At 47.1% G+C, this 14,657-nt stretch overlaps 1 protein-coding gene across 8 annotated transcripts in view; it reads left to right on the top strand.

Annotated features, from left to right (window-relative positions):
• Positions 1 to 14,657, top strand: part of obsl1b (obscurin like cytoskeletal adaptor 1b) — an 89,034-nt gene that overhangs the window by 16,407 nt on the left and 57,970 nt on the right. The window contains exons 4-15 of one of the 8 annotated variants that reach the window (XM_083777056.1): positions 170 to 430; positions 5,653 to 5,964; positions 6,602 to 6,868; positions 7,446 to 7,721; positions 7,918 to 8,193; positions 8,682 to 8,957; positions 9,246 to 9,521; positions 9,879 to 10,160; positions 10,372 to 10,671; positions 10,816 to 10,890; positions 11,680 to 12,891; positions 13,392 to 13,670. In XM_083777056.1, the coding sequence (XP_083633182.1) occupies positions 170 to 430; positions 5,653 to 5,964; positions 6,602 to 6,868; positions 7,446 to 7,721; positions 7,918 to 8,193; positions 8,682 to 8,957; positions 9,246 to 9,521; positions 9,879 to 10,160; positions 10,372 to 10,671; positions 10,816 to 10,890; positions 11,680 to 12,891; positions 13,392 to 13,670 (4,092 nt within the window). The remainder of the gene's footprint in view (positions 1 to 169; positions 431 to 5,652; positions 5,965 to 6,601; positions 6,869 to 7,445; positions 7,722 to 7,917; positions 8,194 to 8,681; positions 8,958 to 9,245; positions 9,522 to 9,878; positions 10,161 to 10,371; positions 10,672 to 10,815; positions 10,891 to 11,679; positions 12,892 to 13,391; positions 13,671 to 14,657) is intronic. The other 7 variants (XM_083777057.1, XM_083777058.1, XM_083777059.1 and 4 more) reach the window with 7 other exon arrangements.

Genomic DNA, 14,657 nt, shown 5'->3' with positions numbered 1-14,657 from the left:
TAGGTCTGCTATTTTTGAAAAATCGAAGAGCGACTGACATTTCTAGAATCTGATCTCAGGTCAGAATGGGTTCATCAGACCAATGTGTGTCCGGCGGAAACCTCGTATGAATCTGATCTCAGGTCAGAATGGGTGAATGTCTTTTTTTTCCCCATGGTTTGCTGAACAGGCACGATCATGCGGAAGCTCCCCCGGAAGGTGGACGTGCTGGAGGGGGAGAACGCCGCGTTCTGCGTGGAGGTGGAGGAGGAGGAGATGGACATCCACTGGTACAAGGACGGCGTGGAGCTGCGCGAGACCCACCAGACCATCCTCAAGTCCTTTGGCAGAACGCACATCCTGGTCTTCGTCAACACCATGCCGACGGACGCCGGCCTGGTCACGTTCTTCGTGGGCAGGTCCAAGACCTCGTCTCAGCTCAGGGTGAAAGGTATACAGTATATATGGTGTACTGAGTGTGGTTAAAAGCAGCGTGCCCCTCATGGTCAACGGAGATGCCTGATGGAGGGGGAACGGAACTGGTTGGAATGTCTCTTCCACGCGCTGCGTCCTATACCGGGGAACCTCCCCCCCCCCCCCGTCAGGTGATAAGAAGTGCCCGGCTCTCTCCTCAAGGAAGCATGAGCAATTCGGGGCTGGGGGGGCTCTCCCCAGATTGGCAGCAGGGACAAATTAGCCATTGGGCCAGTGGGGCCGTGGCCCAGGGGCCCTTGACTATCAGGGGCCCTTTGGGGAAATTGGACCGTGAGGTACTATAGGTTTGACGCCCTGAAAAGGGCTCCGGGGGCCCTTCATTGGCTGTTGATTTTGTTACATTTTGGTTAAAAAGATGATAAAAACACGGAAAAACAAGAAAATGTTGCGTGCGCTATGGGGGCCCTGGAAATATTACTGGCCCAGGGGCCCTCATGGGGGTTAATCCGTCCCTAATTGGCAGAAGGAGAGTAGTGCCCAGGATTACAGTTTAGGCATTGGCACCGGCGGAGAGAGAGAGAGAGAGAGAGAGAGAGAGAGAAAAGGCAGCTATGGTCTCTACTGTATGTCCACCTGAAAACTATTACCCAGGGGGCAAAGGGGGTTGACCTGCATTTGCCATGACCTCAAAGGTTGTCCACCAGAAATAGTATCTATGACCCCGTAGGATCACAACCTATATGGACAACCCGGTCAATTTTTTGCTGGAAGTCCAATATGGCCGCCGCAATATTGGCCCCTATTAGTTATAATGGGGGGTGAATAGGGAAAATTTTTAAACCGAAACCAAAATCCACAAAACTTCTCAGGTTGATCAATGATATAAATATGAAAAGAAATTGTATTGAAAGTTTCCATGAAATTCAATATGGCCGCCACAATATGGCCGCCACAATATTGGCACCCAGAAAATAGGTTTGGCTCTAACTTCTGAACCAGATGAGCTAGAAACGCAAACTCAGTGTCTATTTCATGTTTTCTGACCATGAGAGACTCAATGGAATACCTATTTTCATTATTGGGTGTGTCTGGACCCTTATTGTGCATATTTACAAGATGGTGGCTACCCGAAATAGTGCTTTACCATGATTTCTACAATGATTGTTGACTGTTTTAGCAAACACAAGCAATATTAATCCATTGGCTAAGATTTATGACACAGAAGGGACATATATCTTTGACCTTGCATATTGTCATTTCCCCTCAGATCCTATGTAGAGTTGTAGGAATGATTTCAGATAAAATCAGAGACCAAAACAATGTATCTTAGAGATTACTTTACTATGGGACTGATACTATGGGATTGAATGGGACTGAATGGGAGTGACAGTCCCATAGTAACAGTACCTCCCATTAAAGTTCTCAACGGGCCCAAAAAATATGGCCCGGCCCGACCCTACCCTAACTGGGTGGGCCCGAGGCTCGGCCCTACCCTAAAAATTGCCATAATGTTAAGCCCGAAGCCCGACAAAAGCCCAACAGGAAAAAAAGAGAGAGAAAAAAAAGCAGCACTAAATAGCAGCGCATGCAGCGGCGCCGTGTTTCAGTGTGAAAGTGAGAACGGAGATCAACGGATTTATCGAAATAAAGGATGTATGTAACTCACGTTAGAATAGGCTATTAATGTTCCATAACTTCCATTTCCAATCATTCTAATGGATTCCATACAGTGGTGGTGGTGACTGGTGAGTAAACACGAATAGCAGCTGCAGCTCCCTCCCTTAGTTTCCTCTGAAGTGAAGTTGCTTTACGTGGTGTAGCTAAGTTATATAATTATCACTGGATCGTTTGGTGACGTTGATTAATAATTAGGTTTTATTCATCGCAGCCAGCTGGGTTAACGAGACTCGGTGCAACATGACGAAAACCTGACGCTTCTTCAGCTGTGATAATCCGATTGATTTTATGAAATATTTAAGCATATGGCAACTTGGCAAGTTAACTGGTGGTTAGTAGCTCGTTTGGTGCGCAAACCAGAGGGAAACCAGCGGTAGCAAGCAAGTCTCTCACCGTCCACTGTTCTCTACTGCCTGCGTGCGGGGCAGGCTGCAATGCTGCTCTGGCCTCGTACACACATGCTGGACTGACATGATCTGTTCTGTCTGTTTCATGGCCGCCTCATTCTCAATGCTTTTCCAATGGAAGTCACATGGTTTGACATGTGTGTACGAGGCCTCCGAGTCTGAAATGCCAGTGCGATGCGACCCCCGTCTCCAGTCCTCCTGTCACAAGTGAATCCCCTAGCGCAGCCCTCTTCATAATAAATACATACTCATACACGTATACACAATCACATTACACAAATAACAGAATTGCTATTTTTATTATAATAACACTTAAAAAAAAAAAAAAAAAAAAGAATAAAATTGCGGAAAATCACAGAGCCCGAGGCTCGGCCCGGCCCGACTAATTAGCATATTTTTTGGGCCCGGCCCGGCCCTAAAACGTCGGGTCGGGTCGGGCTTGGTCGGGCCTGGTCGGGTTCGGGCAGAGTTTGAGAACTTTACCTCCCATTCACTCCCATTCACTCCCATTCAGTCCCATTCACTCTGAATGGGAGTGACAGTCCCATAGTAACAGTACCTACCATTCACTCCCTTTCACTCTGAATGGGAGTGAATGGGAGTGACAGTCCCATAGTAACAGTACCTCCCATTCACTCCGATTCAGTCCCATTCACTCCCATTCACTTTTATTCACTCCCATGCACTCCCATAGTATCAGTCCCATAGTAACAGTACCTCCCTTTCACTCCCATTCAGTCCCATTCAGTCCCATAGTATCAGTAACTCCCATTCACTCCCATAGTATCAGTCCCATAGTAACAGTACCTCCCTTTCACTCCCATTCAGTCCCATTCACTCCCATAGTATCAGTCCCATACAGTACCTCCCATTCACTCTCATTCAGTCCCATGCACTCCCATAGTATCAGTCCCATAACTTGCATGCATTTGTGGGAGGAGCAGTGCAGCTGCACAAGCAGAATAAGCACTGTTGCATTGGCCATCTTCCATGGCTGAAGAAAGCCACAGACTCAGCTGTGCTGTAACTTGCATGGATGCACCTGGGACATATCCTCAGTGATGTATCCTGAGGTCAACGGGGTTTCGGGTCTCTCAACATCATACCCCTCACTCAGGCGACCCATCCGGGGTTGATCAAGTCCCGACTTACGTCCCAGTAGCTATACCCTCAATCAGTCCCACTAGGGAAAAACCAGGGCCACACAATCCGTTGGAACTACTCCAGAACTACTCTGCCAGGGCTGGGAGGTACACTTCTGGCACATGGAGGGACTAGGCTCTGTGGGTTGTCTCCTGGTCGGGCCCCTCCTACGTCTCACCAGGTCCACTCCTGCTCTCACCAGGAGAGGAGCGAGGACCTGTACGTTGCACCAGAGTCCCAGCACCAGACAGTTCATTCAGGAGTGGTGGGCAATGGTTCCGCAGGGTCATGGTGCTGCGGTTCCGCTTGCTGCTTGCATGGCCCTCCCAAAGGCCTCACCGAGGGTTGTTGGACTTCATCCTCACAGAGGACACAGGCTGGGGCGCTAACCCATACTGCTCACCCGGGTGCCGTCTACATTCCGGCTGTCACCCGTCTCTCCGGTGTCACCAGACTATACCTGGTTGTCACATACTGTAGTCTATTCCTATGAGTCACTATATAAATAGAAGAACTATAACTAAAAAACATTGCATGGATGCACCTGGGACATCCTCAGTGATGTATCCTGAGGTCAACGGTGTTTCGGGTCTCTCAACATCATACCCATCACTTAGGCGACCCAGCCGGGAGTGATCAAGTCCCGACTTACGTCCGCTACCCTCAATCAGTCCCACTAGGGAAAAACCAGGGGCACACAATCTGTTGGAACTACTCCAGAACTACTCTGCCAAGGCTGGGAGGTACACTTCTGGCACATGGAGGGACTAGGCTCTGTGGTTCACTGGGTTGTCTCCTGGCCGGGTACTGTTACCCATAGTAACAGTACCTCCCTTTCACTCCCATAGTATCAGTCCCATAGTAACAGTACCTCCCTTTCACTCCCATTCAGTCCCATTCAGTCCCATTCTATCAGTCCCATAGTAACAGTACCTCCCATTCAGTCCCATTCACTCCCATTTTGAAAGGTGTGTTAAAATGGCCTAAGTCACATTTTATTATGACTTAGGCAAAATAATATGGCCTAAGTCTCCCTCTTGACATAGGCCATTGTTTTAATAGGGTGTAACAGGAAGGCCTTTTACATTAGGGCTCGGGCGATTTTACCAGAGGTGGCCAGCATCACCAGGTGGTGATTTAGGCCAAAAAAAAGATTTGGCAAAAAATGACTTAGGCAATTAGTTTAATAAGGTGACGATATTCAAAACAGTCAACAATCATGGTAGAAATCATGGTAAAGCACTATTTCGGGTAGCCACTAGCCACCATCTTGTAAATATGCACAATAAGGGTCCAGACACACCCAATAATAAAAATAGGTATTCCATTGAGTCTCTCATGGTCAGAAAACATGAAATAGACACTGATTTTGCGTTTCTAGCTCATCTGGTTCAGAAGTTAGAGCCAAACCTATTTTCTGGGTGCTAATATTGTGGCGGCCATATTGTGGCGGCCATATTGAATTTCATGGAAACCTTCAATACAAAAGATGTTCATATTTATATCATTGATCAACCTGAGAAGTTTCGTGGATTTTGGTTTCGGTTTAAAATTTTGCCCTATTCACCCCCCATTATAACTAATAGGGGCCAATATTGCGGCGGCCATATTGGACTTCCAGCTAAAAATTGACCGGGTTGTCCATATAGGTTGTGATCCTACGGGGTCATAGATACTATTTCTGGTGGACAACCTTTGAGGTCATGGCAAATGCAGGTTTCCTAAAAAAAGGGTGCAGGTTTGCCCCCTGGGTATATGGCTTTATAAGCACCATATACCTCGTCGACCGCATCTCCCAGCGTCTTTGCCCTGGCTTTGCCAAAAAATAGCCGATCTACAAGCTTATTACAATCACTATTTTTACTGAATGTTCTCATATTTTTGGCCAAATGTTCATCAAAAAAAGTGGTTAAGTGTTGCCCTATAGATCCATGCCCAAAGTCTTGTTTTAGTTTTCGCATGTGCAACAACATCTGACCATGAGGCATTTTGTCTCCTTCTGCTCCTCCAGCGGCCAGGCATTGTCCGCCCGCCTGCCCAGTGGGCGTCCAGATCAACACGGAGCGCGCCAACGCCGTCCTCTTCTCCTGGGTTCCTGCTCCGGAGTCACGGAAGAACCCCCCGTCCGGATACGTGGTGGAGAGGCAGGAGGTGGGCACCGGCTCACAGGAGTGGCTCCAGTGCCTGACCACGGACTCCGCCACGTCCGTGGAGATCCTGGGCGACAGCGTCCCGTGCGAGGCCGACTATCGCTTTCGCATCTGCAGCGTGAACAAATACGGCAGAAGCAACAACGTCGAGTTCCCGAGAACAGTTCACCTAGGTAAGATACTGTAGCAGGTCCAGTCTTTATTCCATTAACCCATTCTGACCCGAGATCAGATTCATACGAGGTTTCCACTGGACACACACTGGTCTGATGAACCCATTCTGACCTGAGATCAGATTTTTTTTTAATGTCAGTCGTTCTTCGATTTTTCAAAAATAGCAGACCTACAAGCTCATAGCGTGCCACTCGGTGGCGCGCTATGAGCTTGTAGATCTGCAATTTTCAAATAGCTAAAGCATAACATGATGCCGACACCAAAATGGGTTCCCGTTATGCTAGATCCATGCCAATGTTATGCTTTAGCTATTGAAAAATAGCAGATCTACAAGCTCGTAGCGTGGCGCGCTACGAGCTTGTAGGTCTGCTATTTTTTTTTAAATCGAAGAACGACTGACATTTTTTTGTAGAATCTGATCTCAGGTCAGAATGGGTTAATCAGACCAGTGTGTGTCCAGTGGAAACCTCGTTATGAATCTGATCTCAGGTCAGAATGGGTTAATGGATTAAATAGGCCCGGGCCCTCAAGGTGATATATTTCACTGAGATTTTGTTTACAAAACATATTCAAAGTCATCATATTCAACGAAGAGTAACATATGTATGCTCACGGCTTGTGTGACATCTGTTCCAGTCCCGGTTGCCAGAATCCAAGCCCCTCTACAAGACGCCCTGGTGCCAGAGGGACAAGACGCCAGCTTCTCCATCGAGCTGTCGGCGTCTGTGATCGGAACGTGGTTCCTAAACGGCACCCAGCTTCAGGAGGACGACCGCTACTCCATGCGGCGGTCACGAACGCACCAATCCCTTCGCATTCGAGGGGTGCGAGACACGGACAACGGAGCCGAGATTACGTTCATTGCCTACGGCATCCGGGATTCTGCAGCACTGTACATTCAAGGTACAGTGTACATTCCAACCTCTACAAGCTCATGATTATGAGCTTGTAGGTCCTGCTATTTTTGAAAAATCGTGAAAATGTGGCGCAAATCTTTGAATATATACCTGTATATTCTTTCCGAGCGAACGTTAATTTTAAATTGTTTGGGTCCGTGACATGAAATATTGAGAACCAGTGTGATTTTCAAGTTGTGTTCTGTAACAACTTGTGTTGTTACTTACCAGTTACCACTTCATTGCATAAAATGCACAATATGCAACAATGCAGGGGGCGGCGGTGGCTCAGGGGTAGATTGCCTGGATGGTAACCGTAAGGTTGCCAGTTCGAACCCGGGCTCCCCCAGAGTTACTGTCAAAGTGTCCTTGAGCAAGACACTGAACCCCTAATTGCTCCCGATGTGCTAGTTGGTGCCTTGCATGGTTTCCCCTGCCATCGGTGTATGAATGTGTGTGTGAATGGGTGAATGTAATGCACAATCTCGGTAAAGCGCCTTGGATAAAGGCGCTATATAAATGCACCATTTACCATTTACCAATGCAAACAACTCAAAATTAAAATGCACATTATCTTTCCGCAGCTCCTCTCGTGAAATTCTCCTCACTGTCGGAGATGGACCGTAATAAGTTCGTCGAAGTGGGGAACCCCATCGTCCTCTACTGCGAGCTATCGGACCCCGCGGCTCCGGTCCACTGGTACAAGAACGGGGTGGAGCTACAGACGGTGGAGGGTCTTCACATCCAATCGGAAGGCACCATGAGGAGGATCGTCATCCAATCGGCGGAGTTCTCGCACTCGGGGGTGTACTGCTGCGACGCCATCGACGACGTCATCCGATTCAACGTGGAGGTCGAGGGTGAGTGAGTGGGCGGGGCAAGCCCTTTACTTGTACATTTCCGTCACACGTTTTTTTTTTTTGACTCACGATTTGCTTTTCCTGAAACTGATTTCATGTTGTTCAATCTAGTGCTGTCGTAAGACAGTAATAAACCCAGTCACACAACGCAGGCATGAATAATGAGCAAAGTCGTCGTTATCCAAATTATCCATAGCCGCACCTGTAAGATTCTCGGCCCTTCCGGAGGCTGACAGGAACAAGTCGGTCCACACGGGCTGCCTCTTGGTGCTGATCTGTGGGATCTCAGAGGCCTCGGCCCAAGTGCACTGGTACAAGGACGGCTCAAAGCTCCTCCCCCAGAGTGGGCTAGACATGCACTCGGATGGCATGAGGAGGACGCTGGTAGTCCAATCGGCGGAGGCCTTCCACTCTGGGTCGTACAGCTGCAAGACAAAGGGGGACGCCGTCACGTTCACCGTGGACGTCAAAGGTGATTTAAAACGTTTTGGTTTTGAGCAGTTGAGCACATTAATTAACCCCGGCCTGCAGGGCACGCCCTATTTTGGGCATGTCGTCATCTCGGCAACAATTCTCAAACATTAGCCGCTGTAGTCCTATATAGTTATACATTATGGTACACCGGTGTTGCACAGTGAAGATAACCGATGTACAAGCTCACAAAGCGTCGCATTGTGAGCTTGTAGAGTGGTTATTTTCAGCGCGTGACAGTGTTTGGTTTAAGTGGTTATAACCATTCACTCTCAGCATTGCCACTAACGATGATGATATCGAGTGTTGACCTTTTGCCTGTCTTCATAACTGTTTTGTCAACATTGTCATGTTAGCAAAAATTTGCTAAAACAATTTGTGTTCTGCATCCCCAAAGGAATTTAGCTAAACTGTCTCATCAATCTTGACTTCTTGAGGTTTGGCATGTACATTATTGGCTGATCATTTAAGATTTAAACGTATCTATAGCTCCACCTGTGAAGTTCTCAGCAGTCCCAGAAGACATGCGAGCCCAGTCCATCGAGGTGGGACGCCCCGTTGTACTGCGGTGTGTGGTGTCGGAGCCCGAGGCTCAGGTTCGCTGGCACAAGGGAGGGGTACAGCTTCTTTCAGACTTGGGATTAGAAATTGACTCGGAGGGCGACACAAGGACCTTGGTGGTTCAGTCCGCAGAGATGTCCCAATCTGGCCTGTACACTTGCACCACAGAGGACGATACCGTGGAATTTCAAGTGACCATCAAAGGTGACTTTACCACTTTTACTTTGTGCCCTAGTGATGTAACCCCACTTCCTCTTTCTAAATGCCACTAATAAACCCTGCTTTATATGTGGTGTGATGGTTAATAGTGCTAGCGTACATGAGCATTATCTCACAGGACTGTGCAATCTTTACTGTTTGATAATCAATTAATTTGTGCTCATAGCTACCCTTTTAATTATGAGAGCTCTTTAGTGTCCATTGCATACCCCCCCCCCACCTTTCCACAGCTTTGGTTGTATTAAAATCTGTCCTACATTCCCCCACTGCCAGCTCCACCAGTGAAGTTCTCAGATATCTCTGAAGTTGAGAGAACCAAGTCACTGGAAGCGGGCAGACCGTTTGAACTGGAATGTGAGGTTACAGATCCCATTGCTCAGGTCTGCTGGTACAAAGACGGGGTTCGGCTCATTCCGCTACACGGGTGGGATATTCGTTCTGAAGGCACGTTAAGGAGACTCGTTATCGTGTCCGCGGAAGTCTTTCACTCAGGGCTGTATGGCTGTGAGACCTCTGATGACATTATCCAGTTCAGTGTGGATATCAAAGGTGACTGCTTTTTCTTTTCACTTATTTTTTTTGATTAGTTGAATCTTGAACAGTAATCCCCTTTGAAGAGTAGATGCAACTAACTTGTCTTTATATGTCTGTCTATGCTGTAATAACATCCGTGTGTGACGTTGCAAAATGTTTCTTAAATGATGGACATTTCTTGAATGTTGTTGTTTTTTTTTGTAACGTTTGAATTTGTGAAATTTACCTCTTTAAAAAGGATGGTCTGAGAAATGACAGATTAGTCCATTTGGGTACATTGTACTTTTTTACCCCTCCCCCCCCCATCCCCAATCAAAATGCAGTTATCCACTTTTAATAGTCCACAATTATAACATGGATGCTCATCTTTAGCTCCACCGTTGACATTGGCACCCTCACCGGAGGTTGTGAAGAGCCAATCGCTTGAAGCACCCAGCCCAGTTGAGCTGGCGCCCTGTGAGAGCTCAGAGCCTGCGGTCCAGGTGTCCTGGCAGAGGCACGAAGAACCAGAACCCCAATCTATGCGTGATCCCGACTTTGAAATGGGAGCCGCCGGGAGGACCCTTGTTATTGAACCGACTCACCCGTCCAACTCTGGGGCGTACTATTGTGCCACAGCGGACGATGTTGCACAGTTAATTGTACAAAACCAAGGTGATTTTTGTTTTAAAATGTCAAAAAATGCTTGTGGTTCTTTATATGTGTGTCAGTTGCAACTAACTCTCTTCATGTGGCTTTTCTGGATTGGTCTCTTACCTTGTTTTAGTGTACAGAGCTAATACTTATTTCATTTGAAAATGTTCTGAATAATCTATACTAAAAAGATATCCCCCTATATACCCCCCCCCCCCATGATCACCTGTAGCTCCACCTGATTCATATCTCGGCGCTGAAGTCGAGAGGCCCGTAGAAGCACACTGTCCCATTGTCCGGCAGTTTGAGATCTCAGATCCCATTGCCAAAGCATGCTGGTACAAAGACGGAAGGCAGATCTACCCACACAGCGGGCGGGTTGACAGTGAATCAGAGAGCAGCGAATCAGAGAGCAGCGCGCCGACTGCCTTGCCCCGCCCCCTCCAGCCAGACGGCTTATTATCCCATGGCGGGAGGCCGGGCCGCGAGAGAACGGGCGACGACGCACCGTTTAGTGGTCACGTCGTCAAAGGTGGTGTTTCCGCAAAACACGCCCCCCCATCGCATCATCAGCTCAATTCATGAGAATGAGTCATTTAGTTATACAGTACGTACAGTACACGCCTGTGAAGCTATCGCCCGGCTCATTGTTTTCTCTGTGGCTTTGTCCAAACAGCAGAGCAGTGTCACTCGGGTGGCGAGATTGGTGAGATAGCAGATGCAACCACCCACTGCACTTTGGATGTCAAAGGTGATGCAACGATTTCAACATTAGCGTCATCATCTTAACCCATATAGCACATACATACCACTAACTAACGGTGGTCGATGTCAATGTTAGAACCAGTACCTCCCCCTGAGGCATATATACTGTATACTTTGTATAGACTGTATATCCTGTATATATGTGTGTACAGTAGACATCATTCTTATTGTCCAGTATATGATTTGTCATGTTTTCACTCCTGATCTCATGATCTCATTTCCTGCTGGGTGTTGGCTTTTAATCAACCGTGTGGTGGGGTGTCTCTGTGAGCATCTTCTCTTCATACTAACATCCATCTTATGTCTGTCGTCTGTCATGTCATTCTTCATCTTTTAACTGCCATCTTTTGTGTGCTTGTAACAAGCAGCTTTCAACTCCGGAAGCCCATCTTCCATCTTATGTCTTGTTCATCACCAGATCCTCTCATTCACTTTGCTGCACCCCGGCTGTCTCCCCGTTGCAATGACAATGAACTCTTCTCAGAAACTATTTCGATAATGTTTAATTACAAAAACAAAATGGAAATGGAAAATTACTGCACCAGATTTGTCCTCGTTACAGTTTCGGGGGTCTATTTAGTGGTAAAACAAGGAATGATTGTTTTCAATATCAGACCAACCCTGGTCGACCCTCTTAAGTGTTTGTCTTTGCAATGGATTATCCCATAACTCCTTCATGCTAACCCGCAATGATGTGCAGTACTATTTTGAGAAGAACTATTGAGGCAAACAACAATTGAAAAACCTTTTTCTGTGTACATCACAATGCCCATAGCTACGTCGCCATGGCTATCGCCTGACCAAGAGACCGAGCTGCACAGCCCCAAAGAAGAGGTCTACCTCGTCGAAGACGACCATGTCTCGGAGGCAAATTCCCAGACCTTCCGCGGCAAGAGTGGAGATCCTCTTCGGATATTTGACGAACATTCCGGGCAAATGCCAACTCTTCGGACAACTCATGAGCGTGGGCCTGACCGCACGACTGTCTTCCATTCGGAACGTCTCTCCGACGATCAGGAAGGATCGGGCCTAAGTGCTCACACCGAGCAGCTCCGTTACTCTCCGCCAACGGCGGCGTCCCGGTCCGAGGAGCAACGTCACTCTACACGACGTACAGAAACACAGCCTGAGCAAAGCGCTCATTACACACAGCCTGCGTTAGATCAGTGCGAGGTCCTTGATAATTCCCTAAGGGCTGCGACTGACCAATCGGAGGAGCTGTGCAACTCCCTACAGACCGCGGCTGTCCAATCACAGGAGCTTTGTAATTCCCTAGGAAAAGCATTGCAGGAGCCATGCGACTCCCTCAAGCCGGTAACGTCGCATTCGGCAGAGCATTCCAACCCCCTGAGGAGAGTAACCGCACAGTCAGACCAGCTCAATAAATCCATACAGACCGCGACTGTCCAATCAAAAGAGCTTTGTAAGTCATTACAGACGGCGACTATCCAGTCAGAGGAGCTTTATTACTCCCTCAAAAAGACGGTTGTCCAATCGGAGGAGCTCTATAGCTCCTTACGGACCGCATCTGGCCAATCGGAGGAGCTTTGCGACTCTCTCAGGGCAGCGAACGTCCGGCCAGGAGAGCTGTGTGACCCCGGTCAGAAAGCGTCACTTCGCTCAATGGAGTTATGTCGTTCTCTGCAGACCGCGGCTGGTCAGTCGGGCAAGCTCTACCACCTGCTGCAGAGTGCAACCGTGGAATCGGACGGCACCTATTACAGCAGCAGGCCGACGGTACCCGTCCAGTTTGACGAGCTTCAGCGGTCAAGGGAGGCGGCTGGACCCGAAGAGGTGTCTATGATCACGGAGAAGGCGGAAGATACGTTAAACGGCGGCGTTAACTCTATGCAGAGATCGTCTACCCAGGCAGCAGAGGTCTATTATACCAAGCAGACGTCCACTCTGTCAGAAGATATCTATCTGTCAAGGGCATGCGACAGTCACTGGGATGGCGATGTCATTGCAATTAAGGTGGATGTTGAAGGTGATTTAAATGGTTAGCATTATCAAACAAGAAAATGGATGGGCACAATGTTGACATTGTGTAAAATCAAGAGATTGCTTATCGCAATTCTTGACATTTTGGCAATTTCTACATTCACTTAGAGTTTTGGTACTAAATATGTACTTAAGATACTCAATGTGCTAGACTTTGAGCTTGGGTGGTCTGCTACATTTGGAATTATAATGAATAGAGTTAATATTAGAAGCAAATCCTAACTTGAATGCATAATTATCTCAAACCTAACCAAGAAATCCTCTTGTCCAAACACTAATATTACAAGTCTGTGTATCAAGATACATTTGTTTAATGGACATTATTAGTGCTAATTAACTTAACTCTTGAGGGGCTTTGGCATGACTAATCTCCGTAGTGAGATTTTGTTCTTGTTGCCTACTGGAAAGCGTGATTTCTGCCACGTTAGCTAATAACAGTCATACAATTCTCTCTTGATGTCACTTCAAACACCCCCCCCTCCCCAGCTCTGCCCGTGAGAATTACAACACCTTGCGAGGCCGAGAGGAACAAGTCCGTCGAAGTCGGAGATCCCATAGTGCTGCGTTGCGAGATATCGAACCCCAAAGCTCAAGTGGCCTGGTACAAGGACGGTGTCGAGCTGCTCGAAGCGGTCGGCCAACCAGACATATGCTCAGAAGGTTCCATAAGAACGCTGGCCTTCCATTCGGCGATGGCGGCTCACGCCGGGGTTTACAGCTGCAAGACCACCGATGACGCAGCGCAGTTTCATGTGGACGTTAAAGGTGAAAAGCTGTGTTGCACTATTGCAGTAGTTTTCAACCAGTGGTCCAGCCAGGGACCACCAGCTGATCCCTGAGGGGATTCCAGGTGGTCCTCCAGCTAAATTATGGAAACCAAAATGGACCCTTCTAGATCTTTAACTCTTGAGCGTTAACATTTTACGCTCTCAAGAGCAAAATTATTGTTAAACATCTTGCATCTACACAATTAGATAATGTAAGATAATTGTTATTTTGATCGTTTGCCTGTCATCTCTCCTAATGGTACCAACGTACAGTATACAGCGTGGAATTGTGAAAGAAATCTTATCCGACGATAACAAAGTATTCTTTAGTTTTGGGTCTGAGAGGCTAAATCTCATCACATGGTGGTTCCGTGGCTCAAATGGGCCTTGATATGAAAAAGGTTGAAAACCACTGCACTATTGTTTACTTATTGCCAATACTTGTGGATCGGTGCAGTGTTGTACTGTATGCCTTGGTTAAGGTAGGTTCTCAACTCAGCAATGGGGGGGGGGGGGGGAGATTACTTGGGATAACAGAAAATGTAAATAAATAAACTGATTGCTGTCGGTTCTATACATTTCAAAATATATATTTTTTGATCATATCCAAGGAAAATCGATTAATAAAAACATTAATTGAAATTGAATTAAAATGACATCTACCTAGGTCTCAAGGTTCTAGATTAATTCAGGTATTTGCTTTCAGTATTTCCTTATATATTGGCCCTAGAAGAGTACTTTTTCCAAATGATTTAACGTAAATGTGATGTACCATCAGACCGCGTCTTCTAATCTACGGGAATTGCTTAACCCATTTTGGGCGGGAACCCCTTTTGGTGTTAGCATTATGCTATGCTTTAGCTATTGAAAAATAGCAGATATTTTTGAAAAATCAAAGAACGACTGACATAGAAACATAGCTTTTTCAGAAAACCGTCAGGATGTAGAAGACATTTAATAGAATCTGATCTCAGGTCAAAATTGC

This window comes from Protomyctophum parallelum (genome assembly GCF_964188405.1).
Source record: "Protomyctophum parallelum genome assembly, chromosome: 11".
NCBI lineage: Eukaryota > Metazoa > Chordata > Actinopteri > Myctophiformes > Myctophidae > Protomyctophum > Protomyctophum parallelum.
The sequence above is the reverse complement of the archived record's forward strand: the minus strand, read 5'-3'. Positions and strand labels throughout refer to the sequence as shown.